We start from the raw sequence: 15324 nt of genomic DNA, 5'->3' as shown, positions 1-15324 counted from the left end.
TTGGGTTCTGATGACACAGAGGAGGATAGGACCAGAATAGCATCCGAATGGATCGGTAGCGCCTATTCAGGTGAGTGCATCATGGAAGCACTCATGTGTCATTCAAGTGCATTCTGGAAGCACACTCAGTCATGTGCATCAGTTCTTACTCATATTACAAAGGTTGTCCAGGATATAAAAAAAACAAAAAACATTAGGCCGGGAAGGTGAAAACCCCCCAAAATATACTCATTTGTCTCCCAGCACGGTCCACTCCTACTGCTCTGCTGTCTTGTTTTGTCTGAAGTCTCCGCTGAACTGTGACGTCCCATGTCCCTTTCTTTAGGCTTTTTTATTGGCTTCAGTGGTTATGTGTGGTGGACGGCGCTGGGAGACACTGGGACGCGCGTGTATGTTTTTTTTTCCTCCTCACCTTCTCGGCTGATATAGACAGATATTCTGGACAACCCCTTTAAGGGGATAACATGTCCTACAGATATGCCATCAGCATATTAGATGGTAAAGCCACTTTAAGACTTCTGCTCATTTACAGGTATAAGTATACTCAGATCAAGCACCCCCAATGGAGTGATATTCTCAAATATTCTGAAATCACTGACGTTAAAAAGTTAAAGAAATTGTCTCCAACAGTCTTCACCCAACATATGGAGAATTTCTGGCTTGATTCTATTCAAATTTATAGATTTAAGAAATAAAAAATAAAACACAAAGAATGAATGTAAAATGAATGGGCTTGAAGTTTCTGGCTCCACAAAACTCCCAACTATGCAGTTTCCACTATAAAATGCTAATTGTGATCATCAATGAGTTTATGGTGATACATTTTGTTTCATGAGCTTTTTTACATGGTGAGAACTTGCGACACATGACAGACTGGCTCTATAAAAAGAAAAAGCAACTAGGAATATTACTAAGTTCCTACCGTCAAATTGGTCTTCTCCTTCAGTCATTAACTCATCATCTGAGCAAATACTCAGAACATTCACCAGCATCTCTGTTACTGTGGAAAGAGAAAATGTGGAACTTCACACTTTTTACCAATAATCATTGCTCTATGGTTGGGATAACATGCTGCTTAAAAAATAAAGAACTTTTTTTTTTTCTTTAAAGATCAGTTTTTCATAGCAGTTTTGCATCCATTTCGGACCCCCTTTTTCACAGACCCCCTCAGACTTCAGTCCATCAAGTGATCTGTGAAAAGGGACATAGATAGGAGATGTTCCATTCTTTGCCTGTCTGTTAAAACAGACTGACACATAAATGGACACACCATGAGCATGGACGATTAAAACAGTCTAGAGGCAAAAGTATCCTCATTGCCCATAGCCCATGCTACAGGACTTTTTTCTCTGCATTATTCAAGCCGATTCGAGGACAGAAACCCCTGAACAGAGTTTGGATTGCTGATGGTAACCCAGCCATACACAAACAGTTGTACGTTTTTCACACACATTAATTTCATATCATACACAGAAATCAATGCTGTACCTTTTTCCCCAACAAATGGCAAGGACCAAGTGAAGACATCCATGAAGTTTGGCAGCCAGTATGGGTGTGGTGAGCAGTTGAACTGTCGGATATTCATCACATTATTTTCATATTTTAATACAGCAGCTGTAACATGAGTGGGGAAGTTACTAGAGACAGTAACCAGATACACAAGTAGCACAGGACACATTGCATTTTACATTGTTATTGTAAATTGATCAGGGAGGAGCCAGCAGTAGAAAAAATAGCATTAGAAACAAAAGCCACTTGATAAGGATGAACCTGGAAGAACAAGCAATATTAAACTTCGAGAACCTGTCACCATGAAAATGCTGAGTAATCTGAAGGCATCATGTTATAGAACAGAAGGAGGTGAGGAAACTGATTTATAGTTTTGCGGGAAAGATTCAGTATACGGCTACATGAACAGGGCCATAGGGGGTTTTACTGTCCATAGATACTATTCAGCAATCCACAAAAAACATGTCAGTATCTCATCTCCAATCACAGACCCACAAAATGCCTACATCTGTCTGTGCCATACATACAGACAAAAATAGCACATGGTCCATAATTTGCAGAACTCTTCTATGGTCTTGTGTATGGAGTCATAGAAATTAATGGCTCCATATATATAGTGATTAGCTGCAGCAGCCGCTTCTCACAAATAGGATACCAGGCCCTGTACATTGTAGCAGCAGATGGAAATGGAGTACAGGATAGAGGAGGGTTTGTTTTATCAGCCCCCTATCGGCCTATAACGTATTGGCAATGGAAAATGTCTTGTAAAGACCCCTCTAATATTTCAGGTGATAATTTCTGCCATATCTGCAAACACCATATAACAAAGAGAGAAGCTGAGTCGTATATTATATTTACATGCTTTAGAGTAGGATTTGCGTAAAACAGTAAGGCAAATTCTAAAAGGACTCCTAGGAGAGACAGTGAGGCCTACTGAGCCCACCCATACACAGTAATTAAAGCAAGTGCACTGTCAATCATCCTGTGTAGGTGGGGCAAACAGATTCTCTCAGACTCTGAGGTTCCCTCCTTTGAATGCTATAAATCCAGTATTAAGTTGGCGATGAGCTGGCGGGTTGAAATAAGCTGCCATAAGCCACACACAGAAATTAAAATCAGGAGAATCTGCTCTATAGTCTCACTCAAACAGACCTAGGACCATGCAGGACATACTTGGAGAAGTACTGAAATGTACTGATAGAAGTACTTTGGCTATGATGGAAAGCCCCTATTTAGCACCATCAGACTAAGCCTATCTCCTCTTATTTACTTCCTATTTAAGTAAGAATGAGCAATAAGGTTTTTTTTAAATCTCATTTAGCAAGTTTTATAAAAATCGGCACAATAGGAATGAAAGAAGAAAAATATACTTACCTTTATTATTATAGACATCTAAGTAGTTAGGAGCTGAAAATATCGTTATTAAAGAAGGAAACCCCGTTGTCTGACTTTTTCTGTACATTCGATATCTGTAGCAAAAAAAACAAACAGAATGACTCATGGGACATCCAATCTTTTACATGTCACCTCCACACGCCAACTCAGACACCTACTGAAGAATATCTGTTGACAGAAACGTTTGGGAAATCCATTTACTTTGCCATTTCTGATTACATCAATAAAACATCACTTTCTCAATCCAACTGAGTGCCGTGAAATTCACTGATCATTTTGGACCTGGTGGGCCCTTCACTGGCACCAAACCACACTAGAAGATGGAGTAGAGGACATTTCATACACATTATAACCTTACCCAGCATCTTGTGCTTCATGTGCTCTGATGATTGACAGCAGGTTGTTAGTCAGCAAAAACTCACAAACAGCCGGGTAACTGAAAGGAAAAGGAAGCAAAGTATCTCAGTATGCCATACTGCCCAAGTTATGGAGTTTGGAAAGATTTTAAAAAGATCACAAACCTATAAAAATAAGAGCACCCTCTGACTGTGTTATGACTGAAGTGTTCTTGTGACTTTTCATTGCCAAAGTCTTCTGACGGGTCTGACCACAACAGGTCACACATAGGGCCAAATGCTGGAGGTTCTTTGAACCTGTCTAACTACAACCAGAACAGAATACAGGTTACAATACGGAGTTATTCACAATTCTAACATTAAAAATTTTGTTAACCAATTAATGATCATAGTCAGCAAATAAGTACATACCGTATAAAGATAAATCAATATATTCCCTTTCTATATGGGGTTTGGGGTAAATCCAAGCTAAACCTACGTGATTTTCATCACACAGTAAATAAGCTGTAAAAAAGTTGTGTCACACATTCATCACCACCAGTGATATCATCATATACAGCACTGTGCAGGTTGCTCTGACTGTCTTAAAGCGATTAAAGTTAATGAATAGCTTCCTTGAGGCCACACACTGCAGAAACAAAGCATTTCTGACCATTGCAGGAACTTGAGTGTCAAAACACTGCATTTTAAGACCTGTACACACAGGGGAATGTGCCTCCAAATCAGTGGCAGCGACTGTAACAGATTCTACCTCCCACTGATATCAGAATAGGCATCTTATTTGATCTTGCTACAGATTCCATTCATTTGGACCTAATCATCAGGGAAAAATCATTTCAGAAAATTGATGCTCTGCTTCGGCTTTTCACTGCGGGGAGAGGAAAATGAAGAGGAATTCATCTCCCTTTTCTGCCATGTGAACTTAACCATACAGTCCCAAATTGACTGAGATTTCATTTAATCAAATCCTTAACACATCATGCCTTTTTTCCCAACAAATTTATATATGATGAGGGGTTATTTAAAAAAAAAAAAAAAAAATTTACTAGCAGAAAATGGCAAAATGCTAGGAATGCGTTTTTGTATTGCATTTTTGCTGCAGTTTTCTATAGTTTTTCCATAACATTTCTTTAACCCCAAGTGTAGCTTCACATACAGCGTTTTCTTGTAAAAACTGCCACTGTAGTTTTCGATAAATTAGAAGTGTAAACCCTTCACTTTTAATTTCCCATTCCTTGCGAATCCACTCCTGGCATTGGGTCAACAAAGCATATAAAAAAAACAAACAAACAAAAAAAAAACAAACCAGGACTGTGGAGTCTGATAAATATTACCAATTGCGATTGGAAATATTATTTTAAATTATATTATACAATTATTGATATTACTCATGTTTGACCGCGGCATCCAAGGGATTAAAACCCCTGAACGGAGCTCAGCTCCGATAGAGGGTTAAGGAGCAGGATGCTGGCTGTTGGTTACAGTTCACACCACCTCCCAATGCTGCCTGTGGCAGCCAATATCAAGGAGAATTTGTTACCACAACAAACTTTCCCTGATATGCCGTGATTATGATCGGGACCTGAACCTATTAGGTCCTGAACATGTCTCCGTGAACACCAGCAGCACTGTGTTCACAGAGTTCTGATCCCCAATTTAGCAGGGTCAGAATATAAACATTCATGCTGCACAAAGCCTAGCAAGTGTCAACCTTTAAATACAGCAAGTCGTCGTGAAGTGGTTAAATGGTAATTTTTTTAAAATTTTTTTTTTTTAAAAAAAAAAGGCAAAAAAAACCCCTTGAAGTAAAAAAAGTTTATAAATAAAGAAAAAAAAATATCTGGAAAGCAGCCCTCATTGCATTTTGCAAATCCAATAGTAAATCCACAGGCTTTAACTTATTTCTGCCCATGAGAAAACTTAAGAGCAGACTTTACCCAAACTTCGGGTGCATGGCTGCTGTGATGAAGGGCCACAAACATTCAAGTGTTGGAACAGTCCACTATAAATATCTGCCATGTAAATACCACTAAAAGGAAAGAAAAAAAGTACAAGCTTATAATACAGTATTTAATAAAAATACTCACTCTTTTAATGTCATCTAATGTGTGTATTTCAGGAGATAGTCCTCCATGGACACAAAGAAATTGTTGGTTTAAAAGTGCAGCTAAGGGAAGACAATCGAATGCTTCCATACAGGCTTCATAAACCCTTTCTGAATATTTTATTTTACCTACAAAAAAAAAAAAAAAAAGTTTAGCACTTGAAGCTTTTTCAAGGTAAAAGGATTTACAAAAATAGCAACATATTGAAAGTCTGAAGGTTTACAAAATCTCAATTTCATGTCTATCTACTGATAACCCAATGCCAATTTCGATGCATAAATAAATAAATAAATAAATAAATAAATAGGCTGCAAATATCCACATATGGTGTCTGGAAATATAAAACGTAGTTGGGGGGGGGGAATCCCCATCCTTACGATTTTGCCAAGCATATCTTTGCTCGAGTCAGACACACTACCTCATGACTGCTGAGGCTAAGGGGAAACACAGAAACATCAGTGCTGGGATGGAGGACAATTAAACAGGTGAATAAGACTAGATTCACAAGACAAGGTTTCATCCATGAAATTCTGTCTATATGTTCACCAGATTTAATGGCCTGAACTGCATGCCGGGAAAGGGAACTCCTATGGGACAGTATGTAGCTGGGAGGCAGAGACTCCCGGTGTCATACATAACCTTACTGCTAGGAGTTCAGGCCGGTAAATCTGGCTAACACAAGGAGGGAGTAAGGATACTTTTATTCCTCTAACATTCCCTGCCTTAGTCTCAGAAGGCTCCATCAACAGGGGATGGTACCCTGTTTCCCCGAAAATAAGACATTCCCCAAAAGTAAGGCATGGGGGGAGGTTTTGTTAAATTGCCTAATATAAGGCACCCCCCGAAAATAAGACATCCCCAAAAACACTGCAGCCAGCAGAACACTGTGCACGATGTTCCGTGTGAACAGGTATGCCGGCTGCTGCCTCTGCTGTGATACCTCTGTTCCTGCTGCTGTAAGTCCACTCTCCCAGCTCATCCCACAGCAGCCGGAACAGTGGTGTCACAGCAGAGGAGGCAGCCAGCTTTCCTGTGCACACGGAGCACAGCGTTCAGCCGGCTGCAATTCCCACTAAGTGAGGCTCTCCGGCACAACCGCTGGAAGCCTCGCTAATCTCTGCTAAGCCCCGCCAACCACTTCCACCACCATGACCAACAGCAGCACCAGCGCTGCTATGAAGATGGGGAAGGTAACTAGCATACCTCCCCACCACCACCTCTTGCACCACCTACAACCGGCAGTCATGCCGGCACTCCGTTAAGGAAGCGCCGGCATGACTGCCGATTGTCCCCCGCTCCAGCCGCTCCATAAGACATCCCCCGAAAATAAGACAGATCATATATTTTGGAAGAGAATTTAATATAAGACACTGTCTTATTTTCGGAGAAACAGGGTATTAGTTACTTTACATAACCTATGACAATTACCATGGAAGAGCAGAGGGCTGCAAGAAGACAATAGGGAGCCCTGATATACATTCTATATCTTTGTAGTCCACATAAACCAATGATTCCGATTCATCTTTTATAACTTTATAGAAATGTTATCATTTTAATTACGTTTATGTAGTGATGTCTAGAAGGAATAATAGAGGGACAAGTATGAATAAATAGACAGATGCTACCAGTTGAGAGCCTGTCCCTACAATGTGACACTGTCCAATAAGTGTTGCTAAGTAATTAAAAAAATGTCTAGGAGAAATAACAGAGGAACAACAAAACTCAAAAGGTGCTAAATAAGCTACTTCAGAATAGTTTTTATTTGCAATTTTTATGTAAGTGTTTTAATTATTTTTATTTATTTTTTATATATCTGTGTTGTTCTGTTCCTCCATGATCCCCTCCTACACACTGTTATACGGTAACTTGGAATTACTATTCCCCATGTCAAAAGGGTGTATTCCTGTACAGAGTGGCATGTGCGGCATTCACAGGCCAGTGTCAGACTGCAGGAAAACTTCCCCCAACTGGGAGAAATAAGAGAGGAATGGTATAGCCCAGTGGTCTAAGAAAAGATCCTCCAGAGCTGTTGTAACAGGGGGAATAAGAGCATCTACTACAACAGGCACGTCAGGAGACAAGAAAGGTCCTTAAAGAGGACCTTTCACCACTTTTGGGCACATGCAGTGTTATATACTGCCAGAAAGCCGACAGTGCGCTGAGTTCAGCGCACTGTCGGCTTTCCCGATCTGTGCCCGGTGTAAAGAGCTTACGGTGCCGGTACCGTAGTGCTCTATGGTCAGAAGTGCGTTTCTGACCATTAGCCAGAGACGTCCTTCTGCCTCGTGGCGCCAATTGCGCTGTGCTGTGGAGCGGGGAGGAACGCCCCCTCCCTCTGCTCACACAGCTCGTCCATAGACGAGCATTATCAGGAGCGGGAGGGGGGCGTTCCTCCCCGCTCCACAGTACAGCGCGATTGGCGCCGCGAGGCAGAAGGACGTCTCTGGCTAATGGTCAGAAACGCCCTTCTGACCATAGAGCACTACGGTACCGGCACCGTAAGCTCTTTACACCGGGCACAGATTGGGAAAGCCGACAGTGCGCTGAACTCAGCGCACTGTCGGCTTTCTGGCAGTATATAACACTGCATGTGCCCAAAAGTGGTGAAAGGTCCTCTTTAATAATGAAACGTGGTGTGACTGAAGGTTATCTTTGTTGTTAGCTGGCAAAATCTTATAGTCAAAACTAAATCCAAAAGAAAGCTTAAAGAACGGAGAAGTGGAGGAGATTCTTACTTACATTCTTGTTTAAACGTGAAATATTCTGTAAGGTGCCTGCATTCATGATTGCCTCTCAAAAGAAAGAGCGTATTGGGATACAGAATCTTCAGAACCCATAAATACAACACACACTGTTAGGAGAAAGAAGGAAAAGTCTGCTAAACTATGACCATAGTCCCTTGTGGCCCATTTGGCCGAACATCTTACAAATACCCACCTGTTTCTGTGGTTGTTGTATCAAAGGCTAAGAACATCTTGTAACGCCTGACTAGTAACAATATCCATGTACAGACAAGTGTAACTCAATGTCAAAGGGTTTTAGGCTTTCATAAAGCATAATCATCATTATAATGAAAAATAGGGTAATGTAGGAATAAACCTTATTTATATAAAGGAGAGCCAACACTTCGCTACTGTTATTAAATAGCCTGTCTAGCCTGTATTCAGAAGGCTAAATAGCATGGACAGCCGGCTGCTATCTTACAGCAACAAGAGAGATTTGTACTATATAAATAAAATGTATTATCACTATTATTATTATATTAAACAGTGGCACAGACAGCCCAATATAGTGTATCCTGCTGTATTCTTTATCACTTGGCTATATCTGCCTCACACTTCCTACCTTGTATTTACCTCAGCCTGGGGCTTATAGACCTCAGGCAGACACCTAGACCCAGGTCGACGTCTGTCCATGGTGCCCAAAGACAGTTCACCACTCAAGACTCTATTCATACCACAGCAAAAAAAAAAAAACACACCGTCAACTAGTTTCCATGAGGCCTTATATGCATAAGGATTTTTCCCAAAGAGTAAAATTGCCTTTACGAGTGTCTGTAGAGAGTTTTTAACATTCACCAAACCAAATTCATTGACCGTAAACTGAGAATTTTGAAATCGTAGGAACCAAATTAAATATTAGAAAGCTGCATAACCTTTCGCTGCACAAGGTATACGGGTATGTTCACCTTTCAACACCATTTCACCATATACAAACAGAATCAACCTCCATAAAAAGTTGCATAACTTTATAAATAGGAGTTACAGGGTTCACCTGAAGCCTGCAGGTCTGCACTGCTCTGATATTCAGCCTCAAATTAGAAGAAAAATAAAATGCCCCACTGCTTTATATGATCTCAGTTACACAGTAAGGGCCCGTGCACACGGAGTAAACGCGTGTATTTTGGCAAAATACACGTATAAAAAAAATACACGTGTAAAAATAAGACTCCCATTGACTTCAATGATTTTTTTTTTTTACACGTGTAAAAATACACGTGTAAAATGTCTTTGAAGTCAATGGGAGTCTTATTTTTACACGTGTATTTTGCAAAAATACACATGTGTTTACTCCGTGTGAATGGGCCCTTAGGAAATGCACAGCAAGCATGCAGATGATTTCCAAAGATGACTAGTAGAATTGTGAAGCTAGTTTTGGCCTAGAGGCTTTATTTAAAGGTAATGTGTCATGAGAAAATGACCTATTAGATTTCAACAGCTTAAATCACATTTTTGTGCTAAATATATTTTTAAATAATTTCAAATAATTCTAAAAATTTTGCAATACCAAATCTTGCCACTAAAACTCAAATAATTAAAAGTGCTGTTTCCTGGAGACAGACCATGGACCAGAGAGACCCCCTATTGACTTCTATGGCATGCTCTGTGACCTATGCAGAGAAGGAAGATGGTAATCTGTGAAGTGACCTATTGTGATTGGTGAATTCGTCTATTATCCAAATATACATGACAGCCATGATCATCAGTGTGCTCAGAAATAAGGTGGATGCTACAAAGAAATCTATAAAAAAAATAAAAATCAGGAAGTGTCATAGCATTGGCTAATCAACCAGAGTCAGAACTGCAGGATTTTTTTTATTTTTTTTTGTAATATAGATAACATGGAGAATAAATTATATATATATATATATATATATATATATATATATATATATATATATATATATATATATATATATATAATTCTCTGGAGAAATTCCCTTTAAGGTGACAACAAGATGTAACGTGACACTTACCTAGTTACTCAAATCTGCAGCCTCTCCACTCATCTCTATGGGACTGCAGGAGATAGTTAAGCAATGTACTTCAATTCTCCACAGCAGTGCCATGGACATTTTACTATTATTAGTTCTATAGAAATGAATGGAGTAGTAACCAGGTCTACTACACTTCTCTTTATCAGTGCCACAGAGGTGAATCGAGTAATAGTGAGACCGCTGGTGCATCAAGGGTACAAGGCACCAGTGGTCATACCAGTGGTCTGACCAACCAAACTACAACCTGTCTCTATAGGGCATTAGTGGTAATGAGATGTGGATTTTAAAGCGCTATGTAGCCATGTGCCAAGCCAAAAGACAGATTTTCTTTGTATTTGAACTGGAACATTACTAGTACATCCACTACATATGCAAAACTGCATTCAAATAAAACTTGGCAGAGTGTGCCATACTTACTCTCACATTGTACTGATTTCCTATGCTACACAAATCCACTACAGACAGATCTGATAATGTTCTGCAGGTATCATTGCCACCTTAGGTTACCTTTAATTACATGTCAGTACTAAAATCTATTACAACACATTGTGACATACAAAGGTATCTTACCTCTATACTAAAATACCCTCTGTCTACGTAGTCACCCAAGAAGAGGTATCTTGTGTTAGCTGGCGATCCTCCCACTTCAAATAACTTCATCAAGTCAAAGAACTGACCATGAATATCACCGCATACTGCAAGACGAGCAGAGAAGAAAATAAACACTACAGAAAAGAAAACATGGAAGACACTATATTTTTAATAACAGAGAAAAAAACAAACAAAAAAAAAAAAACACACATGTAAAAACTTGTGCACCAAAGGTCCTCTTCAGCATTGATAGCTGATGTCCAGAGCGAAAGAGACCATAGGTTTTTTTAGTCACCCTTCCTAAAGACTTTTTTTATTTACCCTTCCATAGACTGAAACTACTAACCTTGTAGGGTGTATTAGGGCCTCTCGACCCTTCTTCGATGTCAACAAGGGAAAGAAAAATCAGGCATGTTCAACTGTAACGCCATTTCTTATGTTCTCAGGAGAGATAAAGCTGCTGCCAATGGTGTCTGGCAGTGAGCTCCTGAATGGCCCCATCACTACTGCACTTAGCTGACAGCTGTATGTCACTTTAGTACCATAGTGATCAGGCGGTTTGGGAGCTGACAGAATCACAACTGACAATAACGCAGTAGGTTCTACGCGTTCAGTCGGGGACATAAGGCCCACACACGGAACGTTTTCCAAGGACATTTGGCTAAGTGTACCTATAACTATAAAACCATTTTTTATAAGTGAAAAGCACACGTGAATAGAAGAAACTTTGTAACATCTTGCTAAAGAAATTGTTTTTCTTCTCTACTTATTAGGGTCATCACAATCTCCTCATATTCACTTACATTGTTTGCTAGCACAGAGTCTGGTTCCCCTCACACACAGACGTCTATGGAGAGGAGGGTGTCAATTGATTTATTGCCTCATTCTGGGTAGCGATAGACTTATGAAACACAGAAGTATTAGAAGGGTTCCTTCTAATACTGACACAGAACAGCAGAGTATAGCTGCTACAGCCATCAGCAGATTAGGCCTATCCTATAGACTAATATGTAAAAAGTAAATCCGTTTGACAAATGGAAATATATGTTTAGAGACTTTCATATTTATTTACCTGTATAATTCATTTATGAAAAGTTATTTTATAATTGGAGGCACGCTTTAAAGTTTCCTAGGTGATATTCCCAAGGCTTACAAGAGGGGAAATTTAAATTAAAATCTGAAACTTAACTATATATTTCATAATACAGCAACCATTTGACAGGAGAAATTTTCGGTGCTTTTGATTCATTTAGAAGTAAAACAAAGCCTTTCACCTGTTATAGGTGCTTCAACTTCTATCATAGTCTTCTCTCTTCGTAAAATTGCAGCACCCTCATTGATGATCCGAAGTGCAATTTCTTCATCTACCCGGCCTTCTTTTATTAAGTGGTTCTTCAAAACATCCACTCTGGGTTTTCCATCGACATCAAATACTTCTTCGGATGTTAATCGGTGAGTTGGGGGGAAGGGGACAGCTGCCAAAAGAAAACTAATTTACTTAAATGACATAAACACACACACACAAAAGCACAGGACTAAACCTAAGTGACCAACAGAAGACGCACATAAAAACAATAACTGCAATATCACCACAGCCTCAGAAGTCTGAAGCCTAGCCAGTCCAAGGTGCTGCAGCAAGCTCAACTTGCACTTTGCATTTTAAGCCATAGAGAGCTTTCAATTACACTGGTCCTCGCTCGGTTCCCCAACTGGTTTTGACCAATACAAACTGCATAGAAAATCTAAAAAGTTTAATATACATAATAGTCCTTCAGTAGCTACCTAGCTTTTGCAGTTGTTTGTTGTGTATGTAATCTGCCTAGTCATACTGTGAAGCATTCATACACTGCATCTATAGCAGAAAAAACTGATTTGCTGTTCAGGTGACTGAGAAAGCAGGAAAATAGCCCTGTGATAATGGCAACGAAAAATCCATTGTGGTTGTCACATGGCAGAATGTCACAGAAACAGACACAAGAGCGTGATAAAAATAACAATGGCTATAAATTGAGTGGATATTCTGAGCTATATTTGGCTTTTTTTTATTATTATTACTTCATAGGGCTGCTGAAAACTGAAGCCAATCCCAGGCCCCTTCACAAATGGCATGTACTGCTGAAACGTGAACTGTTTACGCTAGGTTCACACCTGTGCGTTCAGGGTCTCCGTTCTGTGGTTTCCGTCTTCTGCATGCCAGAAGACGGAAACCATAGACCGGGTCCGGCCGTGAGCGTTTTAGGCTCTCCGCCACGAAACCGGTTTTTCTAATCCGGACACAGAGTACTGTGAGAGCCTAAAACGCTCACCGCCGCACAGCTTTCTCACCCATTCAAATGAATGGGTGAGAAAGCCTCCTGCAGGTTTCCGTCTCCTGCCTCTGTTTTAGGCAGGAAACGGAAACCTGAAGTACGGAGTGCCGGCGCAGATGTGAACGAGCCCTGAGGCTTAGGACTGGCTGCAGTGGTCACCTGGCATAAATCCATAGACATTAATATGGAGCTTGTACCCCTCGAAGTTCCCACTCTTCAGGAAAGGCTTTCCACAGGATTTTTGCCCATTCATCCAGATCAGCATGCGTGAGTTCAGACACTGATGGAGTATGACAGGGTCTAGCTCACCATCTTTGTTTTAGTCCATTGCAAAGGCATTGGATGGGATTGAGGTCAGGGCCCTGTGTGGGCCAGTTCAGTTCTTCCACAACAAACTCACCTATCCATGCTTTTAAGGATATTGTTTTGTCCGCTGGGCCAGGGTGCATGCTGGGCCCAGAAAGGGCCTTTCCCCAAACAGTTCCCACAAAATTGGAAGGCAGGCAATATTTTCCTGGTATTCATCAAACCCAATTACACCCACGAGACGGTCAGATAACCCTACTTCATAACTTTACATGGTCTGTCTGCACCTCTGCTGCGGCTCCTAAACCCTCACACTTCAATGATAGCACTCACATTGATGATAGAATATCTGGGGGAGGGGGAAATTCACAAACCGATTTGCTGCATCGGTGACCTCCTATTATAGTACCAGATGGAGTCCGGGGACCTTTGTGGAAAGAGCCATTCTTTCATAAATGCTTGCAACGGCAAACTGCATGGCTAAGTCCTAGATCTTATACATCTGTGTCAGGCTCCATTCACACGGAGTAACGTGCTGCTCATTCTGACATGTAAACACGTGTCAGAATGAGCACAGTAAAACAGAATCCCATTGACTTTAATGGGTTCGGTCTTACGCGCGCTACCCATTGAACTCAATGGGAGGCTTTTTTACCTATTGCTTTCAATATGATACGCACGTAGTAATAGGTTATTTAAATAAAAACAAAAAGCCTCCCATTTAGTTCAATGGGTAGCGTGCGTATGCCGGCACCCATTGAAGTCAATGGGATCTGTTTTGAAGCGCCTCACTCTGACACGTGAGCAGATGAGCGGCGCGTTACTCCGTGGGAACGGAGTCTTAATGGGACAGAATGAAACACCTAAGTTCAATGATTAAGAGTCGGGGGCGCCAATACTTTTGCTCAATATAGAGTATACACACACATTACTACATGAACATGGCAAAGCATTCCTAGATCTGACTACATACTGTATACTAAAAAATATCCCATGCCCATGTAGACTTCACCTTCCTTTTTGACTTTGTTTACTTTCTAGACACAGGTTCAAGGAACAATTTTGATCTTGTGAAATCGATGTTCGCCCTTCCCGAGAGTCTGATATATTCTCCTGCCACCAGCTATGAGAATTAGTTTCTTTACTGTAGTCAATAGTTTGGCGGTAGAACAAAGAAGCCTTACTGAAATATATTGGATTCTCTTGCATTGAACTTTTTAGCTTCCTTAAGCAAAAACAAGAACGTTTTGATTAAAATCGAAATTGTCCATAAACTTGAGTATTTAGAAAAAAAAAAAAAAAAGATCAAGATTTCATTTTTAGGTACATTCACCCAGCCCTAAAGTTCCATGGAAAATACAGAGGGTTTACAAGCAGTATAAGTTCCCATGTACACATACTGCAAAGGAATCCCAACACCATGTCTAAGGGGGCTCTAAGGAGATTGAGGCTAGGGGCCCCACGTTGCCAAAAAGAGCTGAGGGAGAAACTGCAGTGAAAATGAATCACAGATTTTCCCACAGCTCTTTTCTCTTTTCAAAGTGCGGAGAGTTTTCCCCTGACTTTGTTTCAATGATACCCATACAGACAACACTAGAGTTTCCGCAGGTATAAGTGACATGTTGCGATTTACGAAAACGCAATGGTTTTAGAAATCGCAGAATGACCATTTCGGATATTTTTTTGCAATGTGTGGATGGGATTATCCAGAATCCCATTCATTTTGCAGGAACTGTCATGGTTTTTGCTACAGCGTTTACACAATGTGGGGCTGTGACCTAAAAAAGGGGTTATGCCATTAAAGATACATTCCCTAACCACAGCGGTTAGACCCCCACTAATCGGAACAGGGGCCCCAAAAGTCCCCCCTGAGGCCTCTGCATGAATGTAGCACCATTTACTTCACAGGGGCTCCCTGAGATTGCAGTCCTGAATGGATCGCCAGTGCTTTATTCCCAAGGATCCTTCATGGGTAC

At 40.5% G+C, this 15324-nt stretch overlaps 1 protein-coding gene across 8 annotated transcripts in view; it reads right to left on the bottom strand.

The window, feature by feature from the left end:
- The window catches only part of PPP3CB (protein phosphatase 3 catalytic subunit beta), a 52042-nt gene that overhangs the window by 23242 nt on the left and 13476 nt on the right, over positions 1-15324 (bottom strand). For all 8 annotated transcript variants that reach the window (XM_075258213.1, XM_075258214.1, XM_075258212.1 and 5 more), the window contains exons 2-10: positions 12008-12208; positions 10713-10837; positions 8105-8216; positions 5348-5493; positions 3426-3565; positions 3263-3340; positions 2884-2978; positions 1489-1614; positions 923-1000 (exon numbers count right to left, since the gene is read on the bottom strand). In XM_075258213.1, the coding sequence (XP_075114314.1) occupies positions 923-1000; positions 1489-1614; positions 2884-2978; positions 3263-3340; positions 3426-3565; positions 5348-5493; positions 8105-8216; positions 10713-10837; positions 12008-12208 (1101 nt within the window). The remainder of the gene's footprint in view (positions 1-922; positions 1001-1488; positions 1615-2883; positions 2979-3262; positions 3341-3425; positions 3566-5347; positions 5494-8104; positions 8217-10712; positions 10838-12007; positions 12209-15324) is intronic.

Source organism: Leptodactylus fuscus, chromosome 10 (assembly GCF_031893055.1).
Source record: "Leptodactylus fuscus isolate aLepFus1 chromosome 10, aLepFus1.hap2, whole genome shotgun sequence".
In the NCBI taxonomy this organism is placed as follows: Eukaryota; Metazoa; Chordata; class Amphibia; order Anura; family Leptodactylidae; genus Leptodactylus; species Leptodactylus fuscus.
This window is presented reverse-complemented; position numbering and strand designations above follow the sequence as displayed.